The sequence below is a fragment of the Calliphora vicina genome, chromosome 4, assembly GCF_958450345.1.
Source record: "Calliphora vicina chromosome 4, idCalVici1.1, whole genome shotgun sequence".
NCBI lineage: Eukaryota > Metazoa > Arthropoda > Insecta > Diptera > Calliphoridae > Calliphora > Calliphora vicina.
In genome coordinates this window covers 25,556,352-25,572,352 of record NC_088783.1, presented here as the reverse complement: position 1 = coordinate 25,572,352, position 16,001 = coordinate 25,556,352, and the positions used below count along the sequence as shown (strand labels likewise).

At 30.8% G+C, this 16,001-nt stretch overlaps 1 protein-coding gene across 1 annotated transcript in view; it reads right to left on the bottom strand.

The window, feature by feature from the left end:
• Window positions 1-16,001, bottom strand: part of LOC135958289 (uncharacterized) — a 51,019-nt gene that overhangs the window by 13,715 nt on the left and 21,303 nt on the right. The window contains exon 9 of the mRNA XM_065509188.1: window positions 9,624-10,121. Within this exon, the coding sequence (XP_065365260.1) occupies window positions 9,624-10,121 (498 nt within the window). The remainder of the gene's footprint in view (window positions 1-9,623; window positions 10,122-16,001) is intronic.

Genomic DNA, 16,001 nt, shown 5'->3' with positions numbered 1-16,001 from the left:
AGACAAACAGACATACAACATGTTTTGTAAACGTGTATGTAGTTAAAAAAGTATCCTTGTAGTTTCTGCTACATTTTTTTTGTGCAAACCAAAAACTAAATAAAACGTATAAGAAAAGGTCCTTTAACGTGCATAAGGCAATCAAATAACACAATGCCAGCATCAGAAAAGGATGTTGTTTAAAGGTCTGCAAAGTGATAGTGATAGAGTGTCAAAGAGTGGGGTAGAGAAATAAAAAGTTGTTCGTATTACAAAATTACATGAAAAGTAAATTTCGGTGTTACTATTGAGACTTACAATACAGGGAAACGTGTTTAAAAGGGCAGTGAAGAGTGTTAAAGGTGGACTGGAGGTTACCGTTAAATCTGGCTATTTCAATCAGAATATATATATTTTATGGGCTTCTAAATAAATATTTTAAAAATATACATATACATATGAAGAAAATCTAAAATTTTGTGTTTCACGAATTTCGTTTGTGTTTCGAAATGAAATAAAAATCAGGGACAGTTATCAATAGACCTTAGAAAAAACCTGTAAATCCGAAATTTTTGGTTACTAATCATCTTACAACTCTTCATTTAAACGTTGAAATTTAAAAATAAGCTTCGAAACTTTATCAATAAAATCCGTGATATGAAAACATCGCAAAATACATGTAAAAAATATTCTGGATAACTAAGATGAATATAAAATTATAAATTTTTTTTTAATTTATGTCCGGAACAGGGAATTTATATACTAACATATGAATTTTGTTTGCAGACAACTATGAATGACATCAAAATTAGTGTCAAATATAAGCACATTTCAACAATTTTATCATTCAAAATATACTTCTGTAACATCAAAAAATATCCTTAAATATTTCACATTATATTTCGAATTTGAAATTATTGAATTTTGCTACCTTAATAATAATAACATTTAACCCAAATACAAATTTTAAAATCGGCGAAACATTATTTTTCAAAAAACTTAAATATCGTGTTTTGTGTGGATTTGTGGCGGAAAACCTACACCTACACTTTTCTTGATACTGCTTGATTCTGTTATGAGACAAACTAATATCGACTCCGCCCGTGGTATTCGGTAGAATTTAAATTAATATATCAACGATATAGATTATGCGAATGATTTGTGTTTAATGGCTCGAGGATAAACTAAAAAAACTCGCTGCTAATGCAACATCTGTGGGTATGAAAATTAATATCGGGAAGAACAATACATATAATGCGTATCGGTTCAACAAACAGATCTACCCTCACATTGTTTAATGAGGCAATCGAGGACGTCGAATCATTTTATTAGCTCGAAAGTATTCTAAGCTAAGATGGGAGCTCGGAGATGAAAAGTAGTATTTCTACTCCTTTTTTTAAAAAAGTAGTATTTTTACTACTTTTTTAAAAAAGTAGTATTTCTACTGTTATTAAAAAATAGAATTTCTACAACTTTTTTTTAAAAAAGTAGTATTTGTAATATTTTTTATAATACATAGTAGTATTTCTACTACATTTTTAAAAAGTTGTATTTCTACTACTTTTTTAAAAAGTAGTATTTCTACTTTTTTTTAAAGTAGTATTTCTACTACTTTTCTAAAATATTAATGTTGCTCTAAAACAGTGATGTTCAAAAAAAAAAATGAAGATGTATTGGTGAGAGAGCTACCCAGCAAACATAATGATAAAACACTTAAAATAAGAACAAAATAAAGAATGTTTAGATTTAGAATTTTTGCCAGATATAACCAATTTATTAAATGAATGTAATATAAATTTTAGGGAAATGAAAGAATATACATTATACGGCCGAAATACTCTCAAATTTTTTATTTATTTTTGACTTTGTTGTTTTGTGTTCAATTGTAATTGAAACGCGTGTGTTTGCTATGCTTCATCCAAAAACCAACCAACAACAATGCTTATTGATTTTTTGAAAAAATGAGACATTTGTTATGCTGTTTAAAAGTGCATAACAAATGTGTTTAAATTTTTTAAAGAATTGTTGTATGGGATGAACATCACTGGTCTAAAACCATCTGCCCATACACGCAGTGAAAAAATATAATTGGGCATGGTTACAGTAACCATTTAAATAGTATTACAAGATTTTTAACAATATTATAGTCACAGTAACTATTTACATGATTGTGGTAACCATAATATGGTTAATTTATGATTCACATGATTGTATCAACCATATATATGGTTACTGTAAACAAATATATTTTTGTGGCAACCATATTTATGATGAATAATTTTATCATAATATGTTGTTCTCAGATTATGATAAGCTTTAAGCCGAGAGCAATATAATATGATAAGTCCTTCATCATAAATATCGTTGCTACAAACATATATTTGTTTACTGTAACCATATCTATGGTTGATACAATCATGTGAATCGTAAACGATATTATGGTTGCCACAATCATGGAAATGGTTACTGTGACTATAATATTGTTAAAAAAATTGTAACAATATTGAAATGGTTACAGTAACCATGCCCAACTATATTTTTTCTCTCCGTTTAGTTGCTTTTCCAATGAAACCGGTTTGGAGTTCATAGGTTGGATGGTTTTAGAGTCTAGTAGAAAATTTGTTTGCGTTTTATATATCTACATTAGAGTTAGTTTGTGACCAGGTCACTACATTTGTTTTTAAGGTATCATAATTTTTCTGAAAGTTTTTGCGTAAATAAAAATAATAGCGTCCTTTTCTTGAAAATTTTCACACTTTCTTGTGGTTCAACGCTCCTAATGACATGGATTTGGAGCACATTTTTTTGTAGATCAAAAACGGTTGAATATACATATTGCAAATCTGATTTCACCAGTCGATTCTGCATCAAAAATTAATACAATTGATGTTTTTTGAATCCTTAAAAAAACCCACAACAGGGTGGTAAATCTCATAAAGAAATAAAATGAAGAATTTTAGATTTTTAAACATGCTCGATGAAATGGCATTTTATTTTATTTTCAGAATCCCATAAAAATAAAATTACTACCCTTTTGGTAGTAGAGTCGAACCTATACTGTCACGATCGTGTGGGTTTTGGACTGTTGCACGGTCTAATTGATCCCTCAGAAAAATATTTAATTGTCACTTATTGATGATGGGTATACAAGATCCAGCATAGCCAAATATACTATAATAATAATTATAGTCCTTGGGAGTAGCGAAAATTAAAATAAACCCTTACCTCTCATGATATTCTACAATTTTCTCTTTCATTCAGCATTACTAGCTTTCACTGTAATAGTTTTCGACTTCATTTTATTGTTACTTACTTACGTATTGTCTGCAATGATAAACTTTTTTTTTAACCCTTTTCTCGGTGTTGTTTTCTCATTAAGGATACTTTATGTTTTTTGTTGCTCCTTCCAGGGCCAATAACACAAAAATTGGTGTTTATTGGAGTGTGCTGTTGCTGCCGCTGCACAAGCATGTGTATGAATGAATGTATTCATGTGGCATAATATTGGTTAATGTTTTTGTCATACGGGGTTACTGTATTGTTGGTCGATTTGAGGTTTATCTATCAGTAGTCAGTCAGTTAGTTTCCTTAGTTCCCTTATGTCTTGTATGTTCCATGTTCTGTTGTATGACCCCGAGCTTGGTGCAATAGTTCAATGTATTGGTTTGTATACAATCTGTGTTTTTTGGTTTGTCAAATAATTAACTTTGACTAATTGCATGAGAGAGTGTGTGTATGTATCTGTATCTTCAAATAATTTGAATTTGTTGAGCAAGAAAGTTTGTCTTATGTAACATATGTATGAAAGTGTATATGCCTACACTGCATTTGTACTTCTAAAGTACTTTAATTGTGAATTTAATTGCTACATTATGTAATAGACAATATGATAATTACTAGACAGATAGATTATAAACCACATTATAGGAAGTTATGAAAATTTAATTTGATGGCCTTTCAATTTATTAATTTAATTGTTAAATTTCATAATATTTAAACTTGAACAAAATTAAATTTTCGTATTAAGTATTTATAAACCTTAAAGGTGTGTAATTTCTATTTTATATGTTTGTATTTAATTTAATTTTCTCTATTTTATATTTCCTTGGTATTATTTTTCACTTCAAATAATGTTTATAATAGCAGTCCTAACATTTAGCAGGATATAAAACTAACAATTTCCGGAACCGAAAACCCATGAAAGGAAAACTTGAAAAAAAAAACAAAAAAGAAACCAACAATCCAGCAACATGCATGAACTTAAGCATGCATGCATGAACCACTCCTTTGATTGGCACCTCGCTATTTGCCACACACAAACACAAACCCATGAGCAGTTTTTAACTAATAAAGTTATTATTTTAAAATCCATACGACAACACGATATCAGTACAACTACCACAAATGTACAGCAGCAACATTTTAAACTTCTATATACTTTCTACGGTATAAATTGTTAGATGGACGTTTGTGTTGTGTCGTGTTGAAAAAACTATAGTGCTGCCAAACATGTTTAAATATTCCAAAGGAAAATATACACTTGCCGTATTTTTCTTTGTTGAAGGAAGAGAAAAAAATTGTTGAAACAACAGAATTCCAGGTTTATGTATTGGAGTGGTATATAGAGGATTAAACGAGGGCAGATCGTCTTTGATTTCTAAAGGAAGAGTATTTATACAGAACTAGCCATGTGATTAGTTACTTCAAAATTAGGAACCCAGTTTTAGTTGTTGAGAAAAATTTGTTTCTTTAACAAAGCGAGGAAAATTTACCCATTTAAGCAAACTTACCCTGTTTCCAAGTTGGCTTAAAATATTTAAACTATTTTCTGTACTTAAGTCTAGTCCCGTGACCAGTTAAAAAAAGAGTACGTTTTGAATAATTGACACAATATATCCGTATGACACATGTTTTTAATGATGTTTTAGTATTTTTAAACCCTAAGTGACAAGTATAAGTTTGTCATTCCGTTTGTAATTTTAAAATTTTTCCTCTACGACCCCATAAAATATATATATATATATATTCGGGATCCTTATAGATAGCGGAGCCAAATCCATCTGTCTGTTGCAATCAACTTTCCAAAGCTGAAAAATAACTTTCATACATGTTTGCTACATCCGCTTTAGTCCAACATAGGTTGCTGTATAAAATCGGGAAAAACGCCCCACAAATGGCTGAGATATAAACAAAAATCCGCGATTACGTCAATTTTTCACCTATTTGGCAACAACATTGTTTTTACCTACTTTTTCTTCACAAAGGGTACATATCTGCCATTTATTCTAATTTAGTCATTAAATAACAATGTTTTTCTTGTTTCGAAAATGTCAATTTGATATGGGAAGTTTCGCTTTACTTCTTCAATTTGAAAAAAGTGACACAGAAACACACCGATTGCTCACCAAAGCGTATGGTGAATCTGTTCCATCGCTTTAAATGTGTGGGAGATGGTTTGTGCGGTTCAGAAGTGGTAATTTTTACACGGAAGGCAAAATTCACCCAGGCCAGCCAAAAAAGTTTGGAGACCAAGAATTGGAAGTACTTCTCCATGAAAATTGTTGTAAAACTCAACAACAGCTTGCAAAATTATTGGGAGCTACTGAAGCAGCAATTTCAAAACTTTTGAGAGCAGCATAATACATTTTAAAACTGAGAAATTGGTTACCATACGAATTGAAAGACGATTGTTCATGTTCGAAATGATGGTTGATCGCTATAAAAGAAAATCATTTGTGCACCGAATCATTACTTGCGATGAAAAATGGATCCATTACGATAACCCGAAGCGTCTCACGCTCTCTCAGATCGTATATGAAGCCCAGCCAATCAGCCTAATCGACACCAAAGCCAAATATCCATGACGTTAACGTATTTGGTAGAATTAAAATGGTCCTATCTATTATGAGCTGCTGAAATCTGAACACACCATCACAGAGAACCTGTACCGAAAGCAACTGATTTGTTTGAATCGAGAATTGGTAGAAAAACGCCCAGAATATGCGGCCAGACATGAAATCGTAATATTCCATCATGACAACGAAAGGCCACATGCTGCAATACCTGTTAAAAAGTATTTAGAATGAAGTGGTTGGAAAGTTTTGGCTCACCCGCTTTATAGTCCAGACTACAATTTGTTTCGATCGATGCAGAACGCTGTCTCTAGGATACTCTTTACTTTGGAATAGAGTATCCGATATTGGCTAGATTCGTTCTTGGCCTCAAAAGATGAGCGGTTCGGAAACCATATGATGCCAGAAAAATGGGAAAAGGTCATAGCTAACAATGGCCAATACTTTGAATAAATTTATATTGTAGAAATGTTTCAAAATAAAAGCTAAACATTTTTAAAAATCCCAATAATTTTTTTAACAATTATTTTTACAAAAATTTTGTATCTTAAAGTAAAGGTTATATAAGATTCGGTATAGCCGAATATAGCATTCTTACTTGTTTCTTCTTTAAATAGTTTAATTGTTTTTTAACTCTTTGCAGTTTAGTGGTCACTTTACAATCCACCTTTTCTATAGTATCTAAAACAAAGTTTTTTTTTGGCATCTCGATAAAGAATTACATTTTTTGAAGCCATCGTTTGTGTTTTTTTGCAAAACTTTGCCGTCAGGGTGCTTTGTTTAGATTAATATATTAATTTTAAAATATTGTAAACCGCAGTTTTTCTAAGGGACGTTCACGCATTCAATTAAAAAATGCACAGAGTGTTTTGTTTGTTTGGTCAAAAAATTTAGTCAAAATTATAAGATTTAAAAAAAAATGTATACGCTAATATACGAAAATTGTTATCATAATTATTTTTAATGCCAACCTCCATGGTGGTTAATAAGTTAACCACCTCATTTCACAAAAATGGGGTGAATTTTTTATGCTTTAAGTCACTTTAATATCATTGGACCAGTGGTTTATTTTTGAGATCAAAATTTATTAACAAATAATTGGTCAATTCACAAGGTCTTTTATCATATCATATTGTCATAATGTCCTAATATTTCACAATGGTTTTTATTGCTTTTGAAGCAAATAATGTCCTAAAATAATACTACTCTGTATGCTATGTTTATTGTGTTATCGTAACCAACCAGCAGAGATCTGCGCCGAATGCCTAAGAGTCGGTTAAGCCGAGCTGAAGATTCGTGATATATTAGGACAATATGACCGATAAGAGACCTTGATGTTATTGGTCGCACTGTGTAATGTTGTATTAGTTTAAGGACTTATATATCTTCTAACTAGAAATATCTAAATACGTATATGTATACCAGTATTATTAAATCTTTTCCTCCTAATTCCTGACCTTCCCTCGTTTGTTTTCTTTTGCAATTTGGTGGTCATGCACTAAATCGCCAACTAAAATAAAAACACTAAACCAATGGTTGCTATATATTTTTATTCAAGTTTTTTTTTTGGTGACTTGACTTGATAAAAACAATTTTTACTTTAAAAATAGAAAATTTATTTTAAATGTCCAAACAACTCTTCTTTTTTTTTGTATTCGTTTACACTTTATGCCGCTTTCTCTACTGGCAGAAGGTTAAAAAGTAAAGTTTATGTTCAATTTAAAATTACATGATCAGTATTACATTTAGGCAACATTTAGTAACAGAAACCTAATAAACTAGTAAGGAAATATGTTTGGAACATGTTGCAATTGTTGGGAATGTCCTCCCTCCCACATTCTTGGTAGTTATGTATATGTATGGGTGGTTTTCGAACTGGAATGGCTTGAAATATATTTTAGAAGTAATGCGTGCTAAATACTGAGGTTATAACATGTTGTATTTTAATTTCATTACAGAACAGAGAGGCGTACTTAAAATAATTAAGAAAGTAGGCTGCAAGTAAACGACCATATGATACCCTATTCCAATGTATTAGAAAATGTACAATATTTACAATACAAATATTTATAATACTCATGATCTATACACTTGAAACATTTTTATACCCTACACCACCATAGTGGGGAGGGTATAATGCGTTTGTGCAGATGTTTGTAACGCCCAAAAATATTGGCCTAACACCCACCTTAAAGTATACCGATCGACTTAGAATCACTTTCTGAGTCGATTAAACGATGTCCGTCCGTCTGGCTGGCTGGCTTTCCATGTAAACATTGTGCGCAGAGTAAGGGTCGAAATTTTGAAGATATTTCGACAAAATTTGATATATATAATTTTTTCGGTCCATTATTTCACCAAGCCCCCCTACAAATGTCTTCTCGAAATTGGACTTTATCGATCTTAAATGTTTAATTTATGTATGTATCTACACAAATTTCGCACCAAATAAGTTTTATATATGCAGAATTCATGTCACCAAATTTTGTTATGATCGGTCCACAATTAGTCATAGCTCCCATATAGACCCGCTTCCGAAAATCACTTTAACGTGCATAAATCTCTTAGATATGTCGGTATATACACCAAATTCAACATAAATATTTTTCATACAGACATAAATCACACGACATAATTTCATGGCGATCGGTTCATAATTGGTCATAGCTCCCATTTAAGGCCCATTTCGAAAATCACTCACGAATATAAATTATTTATACTTTAAAATAAAATTCTTTTTTCTCATTTACGTGGTGGACCATACTTTCTTACTGTTTTTTATACCCTTCACCTTCGTGAGAAGGGTATATATAAGTTTGTCATTCCGTTTGTAATTTCTACATTTTTCATTTCCGACCCTATAAAGTATATATATTCTGGATCCTTATAGATAGCGGAGTCGATTAAGCCATGTCCGTCTGTCTGTCTGTCTGTCTGTCTGTCTGTCTGTCTGTCTGTCTGTCTGTCTGTCTGTCTGTCTGTCTGTCTGTCTGTCTGTCTGTCTGTCTGTCTGTCTGTCTGTCTGTCTGTCTGTCTGTCTGTCTGTCTGTCTGTCTGTCTGTCTGTCTGTCTGTCTGTCTGTCTGTCTGTCTGTCTGTCTGTCTGTCTGTCTGTCTGTCTGTCTGTCTGTCTGTCTGTCTGTCTGTCTGTCTGTCTGTCTGTCTGTCTGTCTGTCTGTCTGTCTGTCTGTCTGTCTGTCTGTCTGTCTGTCTGTCTGTCTGTCTGTCTGTCTGTCTGTCTGTCTGTCTGTCTGTCCGTCTGTCTGTCTGTCTGTCTGTTGAAATCAGTTTTCTGAAGACCCCAGATATCTTCGGGATCCAAATCTTCAATAATTCTCTCAGACATGCTTTCGAGAATTTTGCTATTTAAAATCAGCAAAATCGGTCCACAAATGGCTGAGATATGAGGAAAAAACCAAGACAACCTCGATTTTTTACCTATTTTTTACCTACAGCTATGGACATATAAATGGCACATTTTTCCTAAAGTTCTTTCTTATGCTACAATATCGTAAATACTATTAACAAACAAAATTTTTTTGGTTTTTTACAAAGCTTTATTACTTATTTTTATGTTAATATAAACTAAAATTTAAATTCACTAATTAAAAAAAAAAAAAAATCGTTATAAAAAAAACACCACTCAAATCAGCTGGACACATAAATGGCACAATCTTTAAAAAAGAAAAAAAAAATTATTTTAATATTGCATTTGTTGGTTTTTTGGTATGTACAAATATTTTACTATTAATATTTAGTGCTGTAGCCTTTGTTTCTAATAACAGCTTCGCACCTGCGTCCCATACTTTCGACTAGTTTTTGGCATTTTGATTTGGGTATGGCATACCAGGCTTTCTGTGCCGCCGACCACAAATCGTCCATATTTTTATAATTTTTTTTTGCTATTTCAACCTTCACTTCGTTCCAAAGGTTCTCTATAGGATTTAAGTCAGGGCTCTGCGCTGGCCAATCCAAAACTTCAATTTTCTCAGCAGAGAACCAATTTTTTACAAGCTTAGACGAGTGTTTGGGGTCATTGTCTTGCATGAATTTCCACTTAATTGGCATGGAATCGAAGGCATATGGCTCCATATGGTTTTTCAAAATGTCCAAGTACTGAAACTTATCCATTTTGCCATTGATTTTTATGAGGGGACCCACGCCATGCCAAGAAAATGCACCCCAAACCATAATGCTACCACCACCGTGTTTTACTGTCTTCTGAGTGAAGCGAGGATTGTATTCTTGTCCTTTAGGACAATGAACAAAGGTTCTGCCATCTGGTCCTATCCTATTAATTTTTGTTTCGTCACTCCATAACACGTTTTTCCAAAAATTAATGGGATTTTCTTTATGGGTTCTGGCGAAGACTAATCGTTTTGAAATATTTTTCTTTGAGAGAAGTGGCTTTTTTCTGGAAATGCGCCCAAACAAATTTGCATCATTTAATCTTCTTCTGACAAGCCTGCTAGATATATTCAGGTTCATAGATGCATTAATATCGGATGCTATCTGCCGTGATGACTTGAATGGATCAGTTTTCGCCATTCCGACAATAACTCTATCAGTACGTACATCTGTTTTTCGAGGCCTTGGCTTCCGAATTTTGCCCTTAATCAATATATCGGGATTCTCAACACATGATTTTATTGCATTGTACACTTTTTTTCGAGAAATATTCATTACTTCAGAAATTTCCGCCACTTTTTTTCCATTTTCATGCATTTTCCATATGATGCGCCTTTCTTCAGTTGTGGTATGTCGGCCTGATCCCATTTTTAATAATTTTTCACTCCTTATATTTAATTTTCAACTACGCAAAATTTCAAGTGATTTCAATGAAAACAACTCGAGTACTGCCTATTTTAAATAAATTGTGCCATTTATATGTCCACTTAAAATCAGCAGGTTTACACAAAACATGATAACGGTAAATAATTTGCAGAATATAGCGGAACATTTGAGCGCTGTTGAGACAAATATTCTTACAACAACAATCAGAAGACAAAAAAAATTGCATTTTTAAAAGTTTTTGTTGGAAAATACTTATATTTATGCTCAATTTAAGTTTGTGCCATTTATATGTCCATAGCTGTATATCTGGATTACTAAGACATTAATATAGACAATATGGATATCTAATGATAGATATTTCAAAGACATTTGCAACGACGTATATAAGACCATAGTAAGTTGGACCTACAATGGGTCAAAATCGGGAAAAAATTTTTAAGCCGAATTTTTAAAAAAAAAAAAAAATGAAAAAACAAAAAAAAATTTTAAAATTTAAAAAAAAAAAATTTTAAAATTTAAAAAAAAAAAATTTAAAATTTAAAAAAAAAAAATTAAAATAATCGAAAAATTTTTTTTTCCAAAAAATTAAAAAAACTGGAAAAAAATTTAATTTAGTTTACCTAAAAATATTTAAAATTTTTAAGTATAATTTGGTGAAGGGTATATAAGATTCGGCACAGCCGAATATAGCACTCTTACTTGTTTATATAAATATTGAAAAATCTTTAATATTGACATTATGTCAACAATGTATTTTAAAGGTAAATAATGACAAATCTTTAACAAAATTTAGGGATATTTACCAAAAACGTTATTAATGACATTATGTAAACAATGTATTTTAAAGGGAAATAATATAAAACCGATATGAAATCGGCCATTTGAAAAATATTTTGTGAAATTTGCAAAAAAAAAATATAAATTTTTTACATTATGTAAATAATGGAAAATGGTTGACATTTAAATAAAATTTACATAATGTAAACAATGTTCATATTTCAAAAGTAAATATTAGGAATTTTTTTTTATAAAATTAACAACATTAAATAAATTTTATTTAATATTCTTTGTATTTTACTTGTTGAGATTATGAAAATAAAGGTAAATAATGTAAAACATACATGAAAGCGGCAAAAAAAAATCAAGTGTTTTTTCCCATTGAATTTGAATAGGAAAAATAAGAAAAGAAGAAAAACTCCCGGGGAATTTTTATTCATAATTGGGCCGATAATGTAAATATACCCAATAAGCATTTTTACTGGAATTTAAGTTGAAAGCAAGTGTAATTCATGCTTTCAATTATAGTCAAGCAATTGAATTATTGTTGTATTACACTTTATATCAATAGCATTCTCCAGAAAAAGGAAACATAAATTCAAGCCATATATTTTTTGTATAAAAAAAAAAATTTAATTTTTTCAAATTTTTTCAAATTTAAAACATTCCAATTAAATTACAACAAAATGTTTAAGTGCTTGATTTTTTGGGGCTTTGGTGCTTAATTGATATATTTTAAATAATATAAAATTTTCAATTTTTGAAATTATATAAATTTATATTTCACGGTAAAATAAAATTAAATATTAAATATAAACTTAAATATAAATATAACTGTTGATCGACCTTTTCTTCAATTCTCATAGATAGTTTGTATAGTTTCTTATATACAGGCTTTCAAGGTCAGTGATTTTATGTAAATAAAAGATAATTTATATCATTTTCAATATAATTCGAAACTTTTTAAAATTTTTAGATTTTATTTTGGAACATTTGTAGAATATAAATTTATTCAAAGTATTGACCATTATTAGCTATGACCTTTTCCCATTTTTATGGATTCCGCGACAAAAGAACTACTTGTCTTTTGAGGTCAACAACGAATCAAGCCAATTTCGGATACTCTGTTTCAAAGTATCCCAGAGAGATCTCTTTGCATTAATTGAAACAAATAGTAGTCGGACGGACAAGGTCTGGACTATAAGGCGCGTGAGGAAAAACTTCCCAACCACTGCAGAGAATTACCTTTGGCTTTGGTGTCGATTCGGCTGATATTAATTTATAGTGTTTAAACATCATTTCGGACATGCAAAATCGTCTTTCAAGGTCTCTCAGCTTAAATTCATATGCTTTTAGATGAATCGTGCTATTTGCTTTCAAATTGGTGTTTGAGTAGCTCCCAATGATTTTACAAGCTCTTGTTGAGTTTTAGAACAATCTTCATGGATTAATATCTCCAATTCTTGGTATTCAAACTATTTTGGCTGGCTTTTGCTATCTTTGTCTTCCGTGTCAAAATCCCCACTTCTGAACCGAACAAACCATATCTAATACGTTGGAACCGATGAAACACATTCACCATAAGCTTCGGTGAGCAATCGGTGTGTAAAGCAAAACTTCCCGCATATGACGCTTTGTTGGCACGAAATGTTACATTTTCGAAGCAAAAATAACTTTGTTATTTACACTATAATGTTCAATAACAAATGACAGATATGTACCTTTCAAAATGACGTATAAGTTATTAAAAACAAAAACTCCGTTCATCTATTCTTTTTGAGTCATACATCCAATGATATTTAACATTTAGGTTGGAGTTTATTAGAAATAAGACAATATTTTTGGAAACAATTTTGGAACGCTATTACTAAAGATATTTTTAAAAAACAAAATTGTTTTAAGGTAAAAAACGAAAATTACAAAAAAATTGCAAATTGAAACTTTAATATCTTAAGAGATAACTAAAATAAATAAACAGGATTCTCTTTATTTATTCCGTAACAAAATTATTCTGTAGCAAATTAATTTTAAAACTGTCTATATTTGTTAAGTTGGTTTACGTGGTAGTTCACTACTTGCGAACAATCAAGTAGAGTCGAAGGGACCCCGTTTTGACAAAAAATTGTTTCGAGTTCTATAAAGTTTCGCACACCAGAGGTGGTCGACTTTAACACCCTGTATATCTCACCTTGTAAGTTTTTTTAACCGAGTAGTCACAAATTTAATTTTCTAAAATGAATCGACCCCGATGTGCGACATTTGATAACAATGTTTATAAGGACAGACTGACAGATATGTTCTATTTAATTTGGAAAATTATCTGAGTATTGAAGCATTAATCCCCACTTATGCTGCTGTAGGGTATACAAACTTAAGTATCCTGTGTATTATGTAACTTTATATTTGTTATAATTGAATTTAACATGTTGCCTGTTTCTTTGATAAGAAAGTTATTAAGTACCACCAACGCTGCTGCAACTATATAAGGTCAACAAACACTTGTTACTTGCATGAGATCTAAAAAAGACTTTCAAGATCGTAGTTTCTTACAAGACAAAATAACAATACATCGTGCGTACATACACTACGTATGTAATTTGTAAATGGAAGCCTCATTGCTAAATAGATTAACTTCGCAAACCCAAAAAATATTAAAATATTGTGTGTATAACTTAAAAATATCGTTTTTTTATTGAAAGTATTGGCCATTGTTAGCTATGACATTTTTCCATCTTCCTGCAACATATGGATTCCGAGGCAAAAGTCAATATCGGATACCCTGTTCCAAAGTTCAAGCAGCATTTCAGACATGCAAAATCGTCTTTCAAGGTCTCTCGGCTTCAATTCGTATGGTACCCAAATTCACTGCTTTTGGATGACTGCAAACGTTTTGAAATTGCTGACTGAGTAGCTCCCAATGATTTTGCCAGCTCTTTTTGAGTTTTATAACAATCTTCATAGGGTAATGCCTCCAATTCAAATATAAAGTGGAGTTAATCAGTTTGGCACATAAGGTAAACTAACACGCAATTTAAATGTTTCTTTTCTGCATTTAAAAAATTTTCTTTAGATGTATTTTTAAGCTATTACAAAAAAAAAATACCATTATTAGAGTTTTGTTAAAAGAAATCTTCTATTAAATTCTTATCAAGAATTTAATTTATTTTTTTTTCTTGAATTTCTTTTCCATCATCTCTACTTGCAAACTTGAAGTTCATCATTTTGTTTACTCTATGTAAATTTATATAGAAATTTTATTTTATTTAATTGAAATTTGAGACAACATTTTTCCACAACATTTTCCTTTTAGCAAATAAACCACATAAATCGATCAAAATTCAATAAAACTGTCACTAGCAATGAATAAATAACTTTATACGTTCAATTCTTTTTTTATTATTATTTATTTAACAATTTTATTTAGTGTTGTGTTGTTGTTTTTTTGTTATCGTATTAAGCGTATTTGCATTATTTTTGTGTTGTTTGGCAGTAATAAATAGCAACGTTGTAGTAAGTAAGTAGTAGTACGAGTTAAGCTGTCAGTATAAAATTTCATTTTAACAATTTCACAGCTTTTTAATTTGTTCTTGTATTATGTATTACCGTGACATATTCAAGTTACTTACTCGTATTGAGTGTTATAAATGATACATTATTTACACGTACTTATACTTATATGCTTGTAATTTTATAATGCCAATAAATGTAGATTTAATTTCAATATTTATGATTTATGAGGAGAAATGTGGGGTTTAAAGGCAAATGCAAATGACACTTATTAGAACAACTTTTTTTATGTTAATTGTAGAGACTTTTAATGAAATGTTTATACCCATTACCATGAGTGATAAGAGAAAGTAAAAGTTTATCATTCCGTTTGTAATTTCCATATTTTTCAGATTCGACCTCAGCAGATTCGATATGTCCGCCTGTATGTTGAAATCAACTTTCCGAAGACCCTCAATAACTTGTGTATATGATTGATACATCAATATATCAGTTATAGAACAGGTTCGATTCCTATTTATATTCTGGAAAATCTGCCCTCAAATGGCTGAGATATATAACCACGACTTAATGGACTTTTCCAGTGACGTACATAACTACATAGAAATTAAAATTTCATAGATTCGCCACACCTGAATATAGGTCTCTTACTTTTATCATTTGTCTTTATTTAAACATTTTAACATTTTCAGTACGTTGAATTTTGGATAATCATTCGAAATAGTGAACGTCATTAACTGACGCAAGATTTTAATTTTCCACATTTTGCGCAGTAAAGTTCTGCCAACCAAAAGAAAGAAAAAAAATTTTCAAAAAAGTACCTTTTCCGGGTTTACCGTTCTGCGGTTCCTCATATATGATGATCTGCTGATATACTTATCTCCCGGCTACTGCAACATATCTGACGAGTGGCAGTCTTGTCATAACGGAGTCATTTCAATTCCACTTGACTGTTACCACGTTAAGCAACAAACTAACTACGACACGATAACAAAACAGATGACGGCTGGTTTTGTTCTTCAGAACAGATATAGTGAAAATTAATAATGCAGGAATTTAGCCATTACTAAACAACGTTAAAGTAATGCAGATG